Source organism: Bos indicus, chromosome 9, assembly GCF_029378745.1.
Source record: "Bos indicus isolate NIAB-ARS_2022 breed Sahiwal x Tharparkar chromosome 9, NIAB-ARS_B.indTharparkar_mat_pri_1.0, whole genome shotgun sequence".
Classification (NCBI taxonomy): Eukaryota; Metazoa; Chordata; class Mammalia; order Artiodactyla; family Bovidae; genus Bos; species Bos indicus.
The window spans coordinates 39,087,361-39,104,660 of NC_091768.1; the positions used below are offsets into that span (position 1 = coordinate 39,087,361).

Below are 17,300 nucleotides of genomic sequence, written 5' to 3' on the forward strand. Positions count from 1 at the left end.
GGCCACCACAGCTCCCATTGCAGTCTGCTGTCCTGGCCATCCTGTTTCTAGTGTCTCCTTCAGCAACAAATTCTGTAGGCACCGGTCAAACAAGGAGAAGGAAAGATGAAGAAATAAACTTGAGGACATGAAAAATGCAGCCAGAGGAAGACTGTGTGTGTTTGTGTGTGTGTGTTTTCTTAAAAATAGTCACTTTTTCATGCCTGTGGATGGGGTAAGGAATGTGTGTGTTGGGGTGGGGGCGGGGGATGGGCAGTGAGTCCTCCCTTTGTGATTAAGAGCAGTAAATGCAGTTAGAGAATCTGCCCCACCCCGGTTTCCTGCTCTGGAGCTGCTAATGAATAACCCATCTTACCACCCCTCCCGGGGCAGCGTCTCAGGCCTGGGTGCTTCGACAACCCTGAGGTTCAGGGAACATTCCTCAGCAGTTACTTAGCTGGGTGATGGAAAAAAAAAAAAAAAGCAGCCTAATTGGCTAGTGGCCTTTTCTAGTGAATGAAGGTTTCTGTTTTAAGAAGTAAAGTGACTTCTCAGCGGCTGTTGATTCACTGCCCACAGGGAGATTTTTGAGCAGAGGCTTCCTAGCCTCGGTAGAAATTTGCATACAGCTTCCACTTCCTGCTTCGGAGCCTGTTCCACGGCTTACCTGGGCCGGGAGAGGGTGCAGGGAGGCCTGGAGCGACCCAAGGTAGAGTGGCCCCGAGAAGGAGAGAGCGTGACCACCCGTGGCCAGTCTGTCTGTCCTTGGCGGCTCTAAGGTAAGTGGTTCAGTTGTCACCTGACTGACCTTACGTCTTAACTTCTGATCCATTTTCCAAAACACTGCTTTCTCCTTTACCGAAAGTGCCGTCTCGCTTTCCTCCGCCTGCCTCTCCCCACCTTTCGTTTGTTGGTTCGTGTATAGAGAGACAGCTCCGGCTTAGAACATGACGGCTATGTGTCGGCTGTGAGACAGGGCCAGTGGTTTAGTATTTCAGACGGGAGAGCGAAGATTAACTCTTTGAGGAAAAGACACACACACCCACACCCCCCCCCCCGTGTTTGAGGACTTAGTGTCCCCACAAGTTTTGATGAAGAAGACTTCCCCCCTCCCCCTCCCTCACCCCCCTTCTCCAGGGAGGGAACCGGGGAAGTCAAAAACGAAGACTTTGGCTTCCAGCCCGCGGACGCATCCGCGGCAGAGGTGGAAGGAGAATTCCCGAGTTTTCTTGATCCCTCTTTCACTCAGGGAAAAAAAACCAACACCCTGTTCTTGAGCCAGGAAGTCCAACCCTGTTCCGTGCTGGCTGTGGCTCTGCCAGCCCCTCTGCCCCAGCCCTCCACCCTCCCACACCACCCAGGCATTTGCTGGCAGAGACAGCCGGCCTGAGCCTTTAGGAAAAAGCAAGGAGAGAAGTGCTGTTATTTGATCTTAGAAGCTTATCAAGCTTCATGTGACTGTAAAGTTCAAGATAGTCTCTTAGTATAGGGGGATATTTTTAAATGAACAGGAAAATAAATAATAAAAACAGAGGACCTGAAACTTGGTTTCAGATTCTTCCTTCTCTGCTTGCTGACTCTACGCTGCTGCTGCTGCTGCTAAGTCATTTCAGTCGTGTCCGACTCTGTGCGACCCCATAGACGGCAGCCCACCAGGCTCCCCTGTCCTGGGATTTTCCAGGCAAGAGTACTAGAGAGGGTTGCCATTGCAACTCTGTGACTTAGGCAATTTATTTCTTTTTACTTGGGCCTGGATTTCTTCATCAATAAAATGTGGATGGGGGTGGTGAGCTAAGATTATGTTGAAATTCACTTCTAAGAAAATAAGGCGAGGGTGATGAGAATCCCAGAGGGGTAGTCATAGTGGGCGGTCTTAGAAGATATGTGTTTTGTTTACTGATGATTCAAATATATTAATCTTAACTCTCCTACTAGATAGTCCCTGGAGGAAAAGGACTTAATCCTTCTTTACCCTCTAGCACTCAGAATACTATCAAACACCTTGGGGGCGCTCAGGTTTCTTCCACATAAACTGCTCTGATTCGTTTCACTCATCTATAAAAGGTGAAGCCTTAGTCTGGGTGGAAGGCTGGGGTGGGGTAGGGGAGGGTACTGGGCAGCCACATGCTCTGTGGGAGAGTTGCCTGGAATTTAGGTATTATTTTTGACTCTAGTAAAATAGGAGAACACAGGGGGTTTCTTGAATTAGTTTATGTCCCATTTGGGTTACCCAGGAAGAAATGGCCTGTGCACTTGCCCACAGAGTCCAGGCAGCGCCAGAGAGCTGGCTCACAGGCCTGGCTCCAGAAGGCTGTGTTACTGACTTAGCTGGAGCTGGGAATGACTCTTTGGCTAGACCAGTCGCTTTGTGTGGGGCCTTTAATGGGAGGTGAAAGGAAGCTGTGAAGCACGTCCTGATACCATGTAAGGGTGATGACTAGGATCGGACACATTACTAGATGGTAAACACCCTGAATTCTTAACCTTTTCCAAACCACTACTTTGTTAAAAAAAAAAAAAAAAAATCATTGTTTCTTTTGAGCTAATTCTCTCCCTCCATACAGTTCACAGGGGCCCTGGTTGAGTGGGATGGGCTGACTCAGGGCTTTTGGTATTGCTCAGCTGTTTCTGTGGAATACGAAGGCCCTGGTATGGTCCTCATCATGCTTTCAGATGGCTCTCTCTCTCATTCTGGGATGAGAGGACAGGAATTTCAAGATGTTTCACCTGTGATGCGTTAACTGATTTTTATTTTCAAATAACATGCACCATTATCTGAAATCAAGCCAACTGTAGTTTGCTGCCAGCCAAGCTTTGACCCAGAAAGACCACCCACAGACATTCTTCATCTTGTGTCGTTTGTGATGGCGGCCCCTGCTTTGCTATGTGCTTGGGGTGAGCTGACTAAGCGTGAAGTCTGGGCGTGTCGGGGAGAAGACTGTTAACTCAGGGATACTCACTTTGGGAGGGTTCAAAGATGGAAAATATTTAAGCCTGCTTCTCAAAATTAAGGAGCTAGTGACTTTCAAATGCTCTGAAAATAAGGAGAAGGCAGTCATAGCTGCAGAAATTCAGAATCACAGTTGCAGGCACTCAGAAAGATCAGCTATGCGGGTAGTTTGCCTAAATTAAATCTATGTTTTAAAGAGTTGAAATCTTGGAAATACCCTGAATTCAAATCATTTTTCCATGATGGACAATTTTCGAGTAGCCTTTCAAAACACATATGAATTGCAGGCAACTGCTGCATGGGAAAAAAAAGAGCACACAGATGAGGCATATTAAACTGTAAATTCCTTTCAGATCCAATGAAATGACCCCTAATGTTTGATCATATTTCCTTATCAAAACAACCCTGCAGCCCTTCCGTGAGAAAGCATCTGAGGATTAGAGTCCAGCAGCTCTCTCCTGGGCCCCTTCTGCTTCTTCTAGTGCATTGTCACCGAGGTATTTTTAGTTCATGAAGCCCAGGCTGTCCTTCTCCCTCAGACATTCGACATTCTTTGCGTCTCTTGCCCAGCAGGCTTCCTGCTCACCCACGTGTGCGATGATGCCTGAGAGTTAAGCTCACTCTCTCCCTCTGTGCATGTGTGTTTGTGTGCATGTGTGTGTGTATGTGTGTATACACACAGAACTTCCTGGAGACTTGAAGCTATAAACTGGCTGAGGGAGGAAGGTGAGCTTTCATCCCCCTCATGACCTGTGCCAGTCTGGAGTGATTTCCTGATAAGGCCGCTGAGATCAAGTCGCTTGGGACTGACAGGAGCCCCCAGCCCACATGACGCCCTTCCTTCACCCTGAAGACCCAGGCTGGCTGAGGTCTGGGCAGCTCCTTCAGTGATGATGGGAACTTGGCTTTTCCCACCTCCCTGTTTCCTGCACTAACGGTACCAGTGTTTTTCCTTCTTCCTCTCCCAGGCGGGGTTCCCAGGTCTCCTCCTGGTGCCCTTCCTTCTCTGTGCTGTTGGCCCAGACTCTTCTGGGCTCAGCAGCTCCCCTCCAACACTCTTGCCTTTTACCTGCACTCATTCTCTCCCTCCCCTTCCAGCTGCCCCTTGTCTTACCCAGCAACACATCTAAATCACAATTTAAGTGAGCCTCTGTCCTCCACCAATAAAGGACAAATTTTTTTTAACTTTTCCTTCAAAGTTTCCCACTCTTCTGGCTTCTCTTCCATTTTCCTTTCCTCCTTTCCATCCCTTCTTCTCCCTCTCCAGATTTTTTCCTTTCTGCCCCTTCTTCTTCACTCTGGGGTCTGGACTGAATTAAGAATCACAAATGTGTGTTTAGAGAAACCTTATCTGAAACAAACAAACAAAAGAACCCATGGGTTGGTTTGAGGTTGTTCTCTAAACGGTTTTTACTAGCTTCCAGCACGGTGGAGTCAGTCCATTCCCATTAGCCCCGTCCGCCAGTTGAGCAGCTCAGAGGAGTTCCAGAGCGAACTTGTAATCAGGTCGGGTCACGCTGCACTGCCTTCGGCCTGCTATGAGCTGTTCTGTGCAGGACCCGAACAAGGGCAGTAAACGTTCCCTCATCTCCAGGGCTCACCACTGCTTCCAGTCCTCTGGCAAACCAAGTGGAAGAACTTCTCTGTCTGGGAAATTCTGCAAGTAAACTTGGAAATATTTACTCACTGGAATTTGAACCTGAGCCACACAGTTCACTCAAAACCAACTTCCACTAAGCCAACTGACGTTGGGAAAGTTTGCATGCGTTTGGGTAGTAAATGAAGAATGTTAATGAGTTTAAAGTCTTGTTGTTTTTTTAATCCAGAACTTTCAAACACTTATAAAAAAAAATTACTCCCTGGAGAATGAAGTAAGACCTTGAGAATCTGCGATTGCAAAGATCTGATCCAAATTGGATCTGAGGCTCTTCCTAGCTGTAAATTTATATATTTATTAATATATTCCCCCCAAAATATTCATGCTGTGTCTCTAGGGCCTTTCAACCCTTTGGGTTGACCCAAAGAATGCTTTAAAAAAAAAATCCAAGCAGTTGGTAACAGCAAGACTTGATCATTTAGGAGCTAGTAATGTGGGTTATTAATTACTCAGGCTGCTCACTCCTGCCCTTCCCCTGCTTCTTGCTCTGCTATTTGTCTTCTTCCAGGGACATAACACCTTCATTAAATCCCATCCGTCCTTGCCTCAGAGGCGTCCCCTGGAAAATATCCCCTCTCTAGATGCATCGCCATTTATCATCACCCTTTGTTTGTGCTCTGTCAACAAGTTTTCAATTTATTTTGAATTCAGTTTATGATTAAAATTTAATGAGATCCAATCAAGTGCTTTTCTCACATCAAGATGCCTCGGCAGTCTCACCCATATCCTCTATTGTAGTGGCATGAAGGAAAGCCATCACAGGTTTCCAGCCTGGCCATTCTTCATAAAACACAGGTGGCAGGTATCCACGCCTCCTTAGCTTCAAGGTGAATGGTTCTGAAACCTATTTATTCCAGAAGCTTCTAAGGTTTACTCAGCTCCTGCCATCCCCTTTCTCTGCTGCCCCCAAAAGCTGTGCAAGTCCATGCTTCCAACCAAGAATCAGGAGGATTCGGTGCACAGCTCTGCTGCTGAACTGCCTGGGTTTGAACCCTAGCTCTGCTCTTTACTAGCTCTGTGGCCTTGAGAAAGTTACTTAACCTCCCTGTGTTCGGTTTCCCCATTCCTAAAATAGGGCTGACACAGTGCCTACGAATAGGGTGTCTGTGAGGATAAGGTAATACATCCAAAACACCTGGAACAATATTTGACCTGGAATTACATTTGAACAAAACAGATGTAAACATTTGACAAATATTAACAATCATTGTTAGAAAGGGTCAGCTTTCTTAAGTATATCCATTTCGTTGAGTGCATATTGATTTATCAGCATAATGTATATCAGAGGTTGATAAACTACAACCCTTGAGCCGAAGGTGGCCCATGGTCTATTTCTATACCTGCCTATTGCTAAGAATTTATTCTTTTAAAGGGTTGTGTACAAATGAGCTAACCTAAAAGCAGAGTATGAGACAAAGACAGTTTGTGGTCCACAGGAATGAACTATTTACTGTCTGGTTCTTTACAGAAAAGGTTTGCCAGTGTCTGATCTATGTGGTTTAATGGAAAGAGCTTGGAGATCTGTAGGCTGGAATTGGCTGTGACTTTGAAAAAGCTGGGCCTAAGGCTCTCTATAGTAGGAATGGTAGTGATACCACATATCCCTCCTCTGACCCAGATGTTTCAGGACCAGGTGAGATGATGTGTACCAAATCTGCCGAAAATACACGTTGGTTAAAAAGATACAGACTCCATACACTTTGCTGTTGTTCAGTCACTAAGTCTCATCTCTTTGCAACCCCATGACTACAGCACGCCAGGTTTATGTAATAGTTTTAGCATCCAAGTATAAAACAAGCAAACATGATCTAGAAAAACAATTCCAAAGCCAACTATTTGTTGTAAAAATAATAACAAAATAACCTTTGTTTTTGGAGAGCTTGATATGGGCCAGACTCTACAGTCAGCACTTTATTTACACCTTCTTCCTTTATCCTCGCAATACCCTCCTGTGGGGCAAATGCTGTTATCTCCCCTCCACACACTTTACAGATAAGAAAAATGAGGCCCAGAGAAGATCAGTAATTTTCTCAAGGTCACACATCTAATCATGCCACTTCAGTTTAGTTCAGTCACTCAGTCGTGTCCGACTCTTGCGACCCCATGAACCACAGCACGCCAGGCCTCCCTGTCCATCACTAATTCCCAGAGTTTACCCAAACTCATGTCCATTGAGTCGGTGATGCCATCCAACCATCTCATCCTCTGTTGTCCCCTTCTCCTCCTGCCCTCAATCTTTCTCAGCATCAGGGTCTTTTCAAATGAGTCAGCTCTTCACATCAGGTGGCCAAAGTATTGGAGTTTCAGCTTCAATCATGCCACTAGCAGAGAAAGAATCCAATCATAGGGAGCTTGACTCTAGAGTCTGTACATCTAAGTCCTGCATATTTTCCACATCATAGAAATATGTATTGATTCAGGATAAGCCTTTCTGGATGGCAGAAGCCATAGTTAACTGTGAACATGGACATCAGATCTGAATATGTGTGCTGAAAGAGACTTGTGTCCTGTGCACAGCAAGGTTAGGGTCTAATCGTGACAGACCTGCAGAAAGACAGGCAGACATGATGGGAGGAAAAGAAGTTTTGGATGAACTATGAGATGAGAAATGTGGGACTATGAAATCAGACAGATTGATCAGAGGCAGAATGTGCTGGAGGAAAGAAAGTTTGCTGGGAACAGACGTGAGCAAAGACTTGGAGGCAATGAGAGAGAGACAGACAGACAGACAGACAGACTGAATGGGAAATTCTGTGACTGGGACACCAGGGAGCATCGCCACAGGGGATGTCAAAGCTGCTGATGTCTTGATAATTATCTGCAAACCGGGCTACTCAGGAAGGAGAGAAAGCAGAGAGGAAGCCAGAGAGACTGGGACAGAAAAACTGACAGATTTGAAGATGCTGGTCAGAATCTAAGGGCTAGAACCACAGCTCACAGTCCAAAGGGCAGTGAGATTCCAGAGAAGGAAAACTGCTGTCTCTTGAGTCAATCAGATCCAAGAACCAGACCCACATGCATCACTGGTTCACCTAGTTGTATGCACCTGGCGGCAGGGAGCGGCTTTCCAGGTGGCAGGAGTGGTAAAGAACCCACCTGCCAATGCAGGTAGACATAAGAGACTTGGGTTCGATCCCTGGATTGGGAAGATCCCCTGGAGGAGGGCATGGCAAACCACTCCAGTATTCTTGCCTGGAGAATCCCATGGACAGAGGAGCCTGATGGGCTACAGTCCATGGGGTGACAAAGAGTCAGACACGACTGAAGCGACTTAGCACGCACACACGTGGACCTGGGGCTAGTCTTCCATTCCTAGCTCGTGCCACTCCAAGTCCACCCATCCCCACTGCGGACAAATGTCTTCACCCTCTGCTGAATGGTCTTTTGTATTTTAAGGAACAGTTTACTCTCTCCTGGGTGGTCTCAGCAGTGCTTCTCTCTCATTGACTCTTAATCTTTGTGGACATCAGAATCACTGGTGGAGCGTTTCCTTTTCCGTTTTTATCTTGTAAGTAGATATACAGGCACTTGGTATAAAACTTAAAAGGTAAAAAAATGCTCTGAAAAGCAAGTCTCCCGCCCGCCTCCACTCCCAGTCACACAATTCCCTTCCTGGAGGCACCCTCTGTTCCAGCTTTCTGACCACCCAGCGTGGGCACAGACAGACTTAGATTGGACAAAGGATAACATATACTCTACACACTGTTCTGCTCCTGCCTTTTTTAACTTCACGATAAATTTTGGAGATAGTTCCAAATCAGTTCACACAGCACTTCCTCAGTCTTTTCAAAAAGATGTGGAGTATTCATTGCAAGGCTGAACCACAGTTATAAAAAAGCAGAAGCTTTTTGGATGGGTGAGTCCTTTGCAGTCTTTGCTGTTACAAACCTTGCTGCATTGCCTATCTTCAAAGCCTCTTTGTTTTTACCAAATAAGTGCATCTCTCTATAGAGGAAATTCTTGGAAATGAAATTATTAGGTCCAAGGACATTAGATTTAAAAATCCCGATAGTCATGGCTAAATCGTACAGATGACACTTCCCTTGGTAAAATATGAGAGGACCTATTTACCTGTGGGACTTGGTGGTGGTGGTTTAGTCGCTCAGTTGTGTCCGACCCCATGGACTGTAGCCCGCCAGGCTCCTCTGTCCATGGGATACTCCAGGCAAGAATACTGGAGTGGGTGGCCATTTCCTTCTCCAACCTGTGGGACTTAGAAACAAAAGCGTGCTCTGGCCTTCTCAGAATCTCAAGGGGTGGGGCCTGGGCATCTGAGTTGTGAGCCTCAGAAAGCGCTTCTGAGTCAGAAACTCTTCTGAGGTCCATGGCTGGCCAGCCTCTCCCTGTCCCCAGGGATCTGAAGCCATGAGCTAGACTTATCTGTCGGCTGCATCCCCAACAGCCTCAGCCTCTCCCGGCTTTCTGAGCTCAGTGTCGTGCTGATGAGCTGAGACTGCCCAGACCACGGCCACCAATGGGGTTCTCCAGGCCCTAACTGGGAGGTCTTCTGTCCTCCTCGGGATCACAGACTTCTCTAGATCATGGCTAGAAAACAGCTTTTTTGCTTAAAGCCAATTTGCACCCTCTGAGGGAGATGGGAACACAGGCTGTGCCAGGGTTACAACCACCTGCATAGCATATAGAAGAGGTCTGGAGTAAAACAGGGGAAATGGAAATGGTTAGGAGAGGTGGGATACTGAGTTAATGTTTTTTAATGTCTAGGTATCTTTTTTATTACAATATTGACATTGAAGACCAAAAAATAAAACTGCTACTTCCGACCCAACCCACTGATCTGCCCATGGCCCTCTGATGTGGCATTGTATTCTCTGTGACACCCTCAGGAGGGTGGCAGGGTTGTTCTGTCAGTTCTGGCTGAGGTCTAGGGCCGGAGGGGCCCTTGTGGTGGGCGCAGGCCTGCCCCACCCGCTGCTGAGGATGTAGGAGGAGGCCGGGTACTCCGTGTCTGAGCAGATACCCCATCATGCTGCGGGATAGGCTCACTGTTACTCTGCCAGCAAGGGTTGAGGTCAGCCCCGTCATGGATGGGACCTCTTCAGGCCTGGCCTCAGGGCCTGACACTTAGTGGAGCTTAATACATATTTGAGAGGAAGAGGGAAGGGTACCCATGTGGTCTAATTTCAAGAACTCGGAGGACTTGGCCCACCAAATCCTCCCTGTCACCCTTCACAGACCTGATTTCCTCACAGTCAGGGATTCTTCCAGCTACATGGATCTGTCTCCTCTCTAAAACAGGCACTGGTCCTTCATTCATTCAACAAATAGTTATTGAGCGCCTGCTAGGTACCAGGTATAATTCTAGATGCTGGGAATACAGCTGTGAACAGAAGAGTCGAAAATCACACCCTCATGAAGCTTACATCCTGGGGGGAGAGGAGAGACAATACACAAGGAATATTGTAGTAGGTATTAGAATTGATAACGTCTTTTTTTTTTAGTATATACAATGGTGACAACTGCTGAGAGAAGGATAGAGTAGGAAGGGGAGGCGGAGTGATGGGAACATGTAAATATTTTAGAGGGTGACCAAGGAGCCCTCATGGAGAAAGTGAGAGCTGAGTAAAGACTTAAAAAAGAAAGATAGCAAGCCACGCAGATATGTAGGGGAAGAGTGTTTGAAGAAGAAGAAATGGCAAGTGCAAAGGCCCTCGATTTGTATTAGTTTGATTTCCTGTACTAGTCATTTACCTTCAGCTGGATTACAAACCACCTGAAGGTAGGAATAATGTTTTATGTCTCCAGAAATAATTTTGTTTACCTTTTAATAGATATCCTCTTGGACCTCTTGAGTTATGTGTCACTTGTAGGTATCAACTGTAAAAGAATTTTAATTAAGCTTATGCTTCAGAAGAAGGGGTTCACAGCACAGTGTCAGACACACAACAGGGATCAGTAGTCATTTGCTGTTTGAATATTTGTAGTGACAGATTTAAAATATGGGTGTTCACTGTGTTTGTTAAAAATTACTAATCCCATAGTTTTCCTGAAAGGCTGTTCATTGCCATGCCAGGTTTATTCACTATCATCCAAGGAACCACTTGTTCCTTTTCAGACCAGTTTCAAATCTAGAATTCCCTCCCTAGGACACGACCTCAGAATTCCAGTTATGTGACCACACTCCAGAGATGGCCGCCCTTGTCACCCTTTTTATTAGCTTCCTCCAAGTCCTTGAAATCTCCTCAGCTGGAAGAGCATTTGCAACTTTTTAAATTTAATTTTATAAGTTTTAGGGAAGCACTTCTAAGGCATTCACATTTGAAACCCAGGGAGAATATAAACAATTGTACCTGAAATGTAGAAAATGAAAATGAATCGCATACCAAGAAACAGCCGACAGCATTTAGTTCTTTTGTTGGCTGGTTCTCTGGCAGCTTCTCCACCCTCCCCCCGTCCCCCTCCCCGACCCCCATCATTCAGCTGTGGGTCCACAGATGCTTGCTGAAGATTATGTAACATGCAGCCAGTCCTTTGGAAAATACTTTTGCTTCCTGACCAGCTGAAGCGCATGTTGTATGGCATATCCAATTTCAGAGCTGTAGAAAAACTGTGAGAAAGAAAGGAAAACAATGGTGAACATTTTTAAATGCTCAGAAGTTGAAATATGTGTGTTTTGGGTAGGTCTAATCAACTGATATCGGTTGAAAGGTGTGTGTTTTTCCAGGGTCTAATCAGTTTCGGTGCTGAGGTCTCTTCTCTGCAGAGCCGTGGGGCCGGAAGCACACCCAGACTAGACAGCAACCTAGAAAGCCCACGGCAAGGAGGGAGGGAAGGCTGGGACTGGGAGCCTGAAGAATTTTCTCTTGTGAGAAAGTGGTACAGAGGTTGTTTGGAGCAGATGGTAAGTCTGATACCAAGTGAGGGTCAGAGAAGTGTTAGCGGACATTCATTTGGCAGAGTGCAAGGAAAACTCGGGCTTTCCTGATGGGTCAAGCGGTAAAGGATCTGCCCGCAATGCAGGAGACTCAGTTCAACCCCTGGTACAGGAAGATCCCCCGCAGAAGGAAATGGCAACCCACTCCAGTATTTTTGCCTGAGAAATCCCGTGGCCAGAGGAGTCTGATGGGCTACAGTCCATACAGTCGCAAAAGAGTCAGACACTGCTGAACACACACGGCAAACTGACATCTCTTTTTATAGGCCAGGAAGAAAAATGTGGGAAACCACTGATCCCACTTCTGCTTCTGCGGGGCAGCATTTTAAAATGCATGTGCCTTCCCTAGTGGTTCAGGGGCTAAGACTCCAGGCTCCCCGTGCAGGGGGCCCAGGTTCAAACCTTGGTCCTCGTCAAGGAACTAGACCCCACATGCCGCAGCTAGGACCTAGTGGCAACCAAATAAAAATATTTTCTAAAGTATGTTACTTAAAATGCATGCTGTCATGGTGCCACTGGGTTGGGTACTAGGCTCAAGAGAAGGGGAATTCCTATTTTTCCAACTTGTCTTAGAGCAGTAACTGATGGGCATCGTGCCTTGGGGCAGTAAGCCCTCAGTGAGTGAGTGTGGTTGAAATTCTACAGGGATGAAAGAGGAATTTAAAGATCCAACCGCCAGCACCACTCCTTTTCTCTGTATGGCATTTGAGGCATGTTACGTACGAGGCCTTCACAGAACAGACCGCTGGGGTCTTTTCTCGTGACTCCTTCACTCCCACTGTCCCTGCTCTGGCTCCCCATCCTCACTTCAGAGACATCTTTTCCCCTGACCTGCCTCCTTGCTTCCCCTGGAGCCTAAGTATTCTGGGGCATCATTTCAACCGATCTGATGATAAGGGGAGGCCAATTTTCCTTCCCATTCTGTCATGTTGGTTAAGAGTTCTATTTCTATGGGTAAAACAGTATTCCCTGGACTGTGGGCTGACTGCTTGGGCTAAAGGCTAGTTTATTGAGCCTTGTCCATGGAGCTGCTACATCACAGGCCAGATGGTCGTGCAGGCATCATGCAAGAGGGAATTAAGTCCTCCAAATAACCTATAGCTGTAACTGGAAAATGTCACTATGACCTTTTTTCCAGTGCTTTTTAAACTCGGGCTTTAAAATTCTTTTTTTCTTTCTTTTTAAATTAGGCAATAGGTCACATGGAGCAATAGTTTAAAAGCTCAGACGGTGAAAATTCTCCCTCATCCTCCTCTCCCTCAGCTTAGCCCCATTCTCAAAGGCAACCAATGCACCAATGTCTTATGTGTCCTCCATACACATTTTATACGTGTGCAAGCAGATATGCACACACACACACATACTCACACATTCCCCTCTCCTAATTTTTTCCCACAAAATAGCAGCACCATTTACACATTGGTCTGCACCTTGCTTTTTTTTTTTTTTTCTTATCACTTAACAGTATATTTTGGAGGTCATTCCACATCTGTTACTGATATTTCTTTCATCATGGATTCCAGACACACATGAAGCAATCCACATACTGATCATTTCTCTTTCCTCAGAAATTGGCCATTGGTTTTCATCTGTGTCTTCCCCTTGCTGGTGTATGACTTCTACCGCATGATGGTCCAGTCACATTCTTTGAATAGCCTTCCAGAAAAAATGATCTTCATAAGTCTTAGTGCCTTTCCCTGGAGGATAAGCAAATGATTTTACGTGACTGGGGGCTCTGCCAGCACGCTGGTGTCATTCTACTGTTAATTTAAACCACATCTTGAATGGGGTCCCTTAAGGTCATGAAGTGGGGACTTCAAGAACTGACCTGACTCCTGAGGTTGTGGCATGTTTTCTCTTGTTCCAGACACTAGAATGAACCGAAGCATTCCTGTGGAGGTGGATGAATCGGAACCATACCCAAGTCAGTTGCTGAAACCCCTCTCAGAATATTCCCTGGCAGAGGAGTCAGAACTGGCTGCTCCAGATGCAAGGAACATGGTGCCTAACAACTTGTCTGCATCCCCAACTGCTCAGTCTTCCTCCAGAGACTTTCCTCAGGCTCACCTGCCCCTGCAACTATCAAATCTCCAGCAGCCTGTGTCCCCGAGGGTCACCTGCCTGCGCGCCAAAGTCTTGGCAGAGAGTGAAGACAGCTTGTGGAGGAGACACATGGATCCCAGCAAAGACTTCACCTCAGGCTCCTGTGCAGCCGGAGAGCCTGAGACTCAGTCTGTGGCTGGAGCCCTCCCCCAGGAGCATCAGTTTTCCATTATGGAAAAACATAATCAATGGCTGGGATCTTGGCTTTCAGCAACTTCCCCTGACACTGGCCATGACTCTGACAAATCTGACCAAAGTGTACCTAATGCCTCAGCAGACCCCCAAAGTGGTAGCCAGGAGATGGTGCCCCGGCCTCTCAGGAACCGAGCAGCCCCAGACCCACCTACAATAGACACGGGGTATGATTCACAGCCGCAGGATGTCCTGGGCATCAGGCAACTGGAAAGGCCACTACCCCTCACCTCCGTGTGTTACCTCCAGGACCTCCCCAGACCTCTCAGATCCAGGGAGTTCCATCAGTGTGAACCTCAGAGATACCCAGCATGTGCACAGATGCTGCCCCCCGAGCCCTCCGTGCAAGCTCAGTGGAACTATCACTACTATTGTCCTGGAGACCCTGACCACCAGGTGCCATGTAAGTGAGTTGCTCTCCTCTGGATGTTGTGGCCCAGGTAACTGAGTAAACGGGAATCTCGCGTCAGTGTCTTGCATCGCTACACCAGCACAGGCAGGTCAGAAGGCAGGGAGGGCATTCTGCTTCTTATGGGGCCCTCCATGTGCGTTTGGATTTGCAAGGGGCTTTAGAAGAATGCTTTATCTTGGCCCAGAGCCCGTCTCACTTGGAACCTGCCTCTCTAGGAAACGTTAAGAAGAAAACAGACTGCTCTCTAGGGTAGCTGAAGTGAAACTTACCTAGAGGCAGGGAGCCATCCCAAATGACTTCTAGAAAATTTTGTTGTCCAAATTCTTGGGCATTCTTTACATGCTTGTTCTCCACCTTAGATTTTTCAGAGAAAGAGGCCTTCAGTCAAAAAAATCAGAAGGTGCCCAGAATGTCATTGAGACTTCAAATTCATGGCATTACATGAAGGTCCCATCATTCCTGTATTTCTGTTGCTTAAAGCCCTTTGGAGGTTGAACCATCCACACCTACCCTATGATCTAGCCACACTCAAGGACTGGCAGCCCCCTAACATGTAGAGCTACTTCATAGACCCCTGCATTGTCCATGTTCTTCTCTCTACCTAGGATTTTTCCCCTTCTTGTATACATGTGAACCAGTTCTATATCTTTTAACTGTTTTCTCAAGTTCTAATGTGTATACTGTAAAGTTTGCCCTTCCTCATTCATTGAAGGGTAGTATATTTAGTGTATGCAGCCATCACTCAGAGAAGGCAATGGCAACCCATTCCAGTACTCTTGCCTGGAAAATCCCATGGATGGAGGAGCCTGGTAGGCTGCAGTCCATGGGGTCGCTAAGAGTCGGACATGACTGAGCGACTTCACTTTCACTTTTCACTTTCATGCACTGGAGAAGGAAATGGCAACCCACTCCAGTGTTCTTGCCTAGAGAATCCCAGGGACAGAGGAGCCTAGTGGGCTGCCATCTATGGGGTCGCACAGAGTCGGACACGACTGAAGCGACTTAGCAGCAGCAGCCATCACTATATATGTCTTTTAAGACTTAGCTCAGGTGTCCCTCTGACAGCTTCCCCAGATCACTCCCTTCTTCAGGCTCTCTGTCTCCTTATGCTCTGCCTGTTGGCACACCTAATGCCAGTATGGCATCTACTTTGGGCCTTTTTTACTTCTCTTGTCAGACTGTAAGCTTTTGCACATCAGCAACTTACGTATTTTCAATCCGTAATTCCCCAGCATTTAACACAGTGACCAATATATACAAGACTCTCAACAAATTATGTCCAATGAATGAATAAAATGCATCAGTACAGTAAGCATCTCTGAAAGTGATAAACTCTTAGACTGAGGTAAAAGGTCCATTACAGTTCTTGATGTCAAGTCTCCATGAGGCTGCTGGAAAATAGCAATAGGGCTTTACAGATGAAACACTGGCTGAGAGGCTGGGAGATGCAATATTTTTCTTAGCAAATAAATACCATATCAAAAACAGTTTGAAGAGTCTGACCAAATCTGATGCCTAGCTTTAAAATGAATTATGGAAATAATCACGAATCCTATAATCAATCACAATTTATTTATTTGTACATGTACATTTAATATAAAGCTTCCTTTTCATAGTTTAAAAAAAGAAAATGTGAGGTAAAAGAATTTAACTTAGATGATGCCTGAAAGAAAACAGGGAAGAATGAATGAGTTAAGAGTGAGGGTAAGAGATGAGGCAGCAGCAGGGCTCTGGGAGAAAGAGCCCCTGAGATCTACAGCTGGGACTCTGGTGTTGGTGTTGGATGCGGGGCAGTCAGCTGACTGAAGCAAGAACATCACTGGTGCTCCGAGTGTTCAGGAACAGGGTGAGTGTGCTGACGAAGTTCCTTAAACATAAATCACTGAACCTGGGCAGGGTCAGGATTTGCATTTTTTTTCTCAATGATTCTTAGGTTAAAAAGGAATCCCACAATACTTTTTTTTTTTTTTTTTTAAGATTCTACTCTCTGCATTTAAAGGTAGTTTTTCTGATCATAATAGTAATATTTGTTCACTTTCAAAACTCAAATATGCCCAAAAGCCTAATTCATGTTTCTGTCACTCAAATATAATTCCTTATTGGGGTCTGACATATTTACTGGGTGTTTTTGCATGTATATATTTACTATGATATTAAAATAACTTCAGGATAATTTTCTAGCATTGTTTCAAAATGTTGCATAGTATTTCATCAGATGGATCTATCAAGTTGTTTTTAAGCTATTTTCTGTTGTTGGCTATTTTAGTTTCCCATTTCTGAGCCAATAAGCAATTATACGATACATCATGTACCCATGCTTTTATCTGCATTTCTGGTTAATTCCTTAATGTGTGGAAGTGTGAATGCTTCGTCAAGGGCTTTGTGATACTAAGTCCCAAGCAGTTGCCTTAAACCACTAACAAGAGAAAGCTTCACTGTGATAGAGAAAGCGTGAACTATTATCATTTGAGGGTCCCAGGAAGATCTTCCCACTTGAAGATATTTTTCCTGTTGAACCCTGAAATGTCATCATTAGCAATCTAGTCCTTGGAGGTAAGCATTGCCCTCCCAGGGCAGGCTCTGTTAAAATGCGAACACGCCCGCTGGGAACACTCTTAGTCTCTAACACCTGCTTTCTTTATTCAGATTGCCTCCCCTTGTTCTCTGTATTATTTCCTTCTATTGACTTGGGGAGGAAAGGGGGGCCTTAGGATCCTGGGAGTGAAGACAAGCAATGAAAGGCAGAGAGGAGAAAACTGGGACAGGAGAAGGGACAAATTTACGGAAGGTGTATAAACAGCCAATAAGTGTATGAATCCAAGCTTCACACTGAATTTAAGAAATGCAAAATTTTTAAATATATATTTTTCCTAATCAGATACACAAAAATAAAAAGTCTGGGACAATATCTAGTGTTAGTGGGATTATGGGAAAATGAACATTCCCATCTACTCTTGGTTTTTTTTTTTAATATATTTTGTGATTTTATCTATTTATTTTTGGCTGTGCTGGGTCTTCGTTGCTATGCTAGGGCTTTTCTCTAGTTGCAGGAAGCAGAGACTAGTCTCTAGTTGCCGTGCTCGGGCTTCTCATTGCAGCGGCTTCTCTTGTGGAG

General features: G+C 45.8%; 1 protein-coding gene across 6 annotated transcripts in view; it reads left to right on the plus strand.

Moving 5' to 3' along the window:
• The first annotated feature begins 275 nt into the window (after positions 1-275).
• TRAF3IP2 (TRAF3 interacting protein 2) overlaps positions 276-17,300 on the plus strand; it is a 44,912-nt gene continuing 27,887 nt past the window's right edge. For 2 of the 6 annotated variants that reach the window (XR_011568316.1, XR_011568317.1), the window contains exons 1-2: positions 276-758; positions 13,346-14,176. Coding sequence is in view for 2 of the 6 variants with exons in the window: in XM_070795492.1 (XP_070651593.1) it covers positions 13,354-14,176 (823 nt within the window). In the remaining 4 variants the exon portion in view is untranslated. Of the gene's footprint in view, positions 759-13,345; positions 14,177-17,300 lie in introns of those variants that run through there. The other 4 variants (XM_070795492.1, XM_070795493.1, XR_011568318.1 and 1 more) reach the window with 3 other exon arrangements.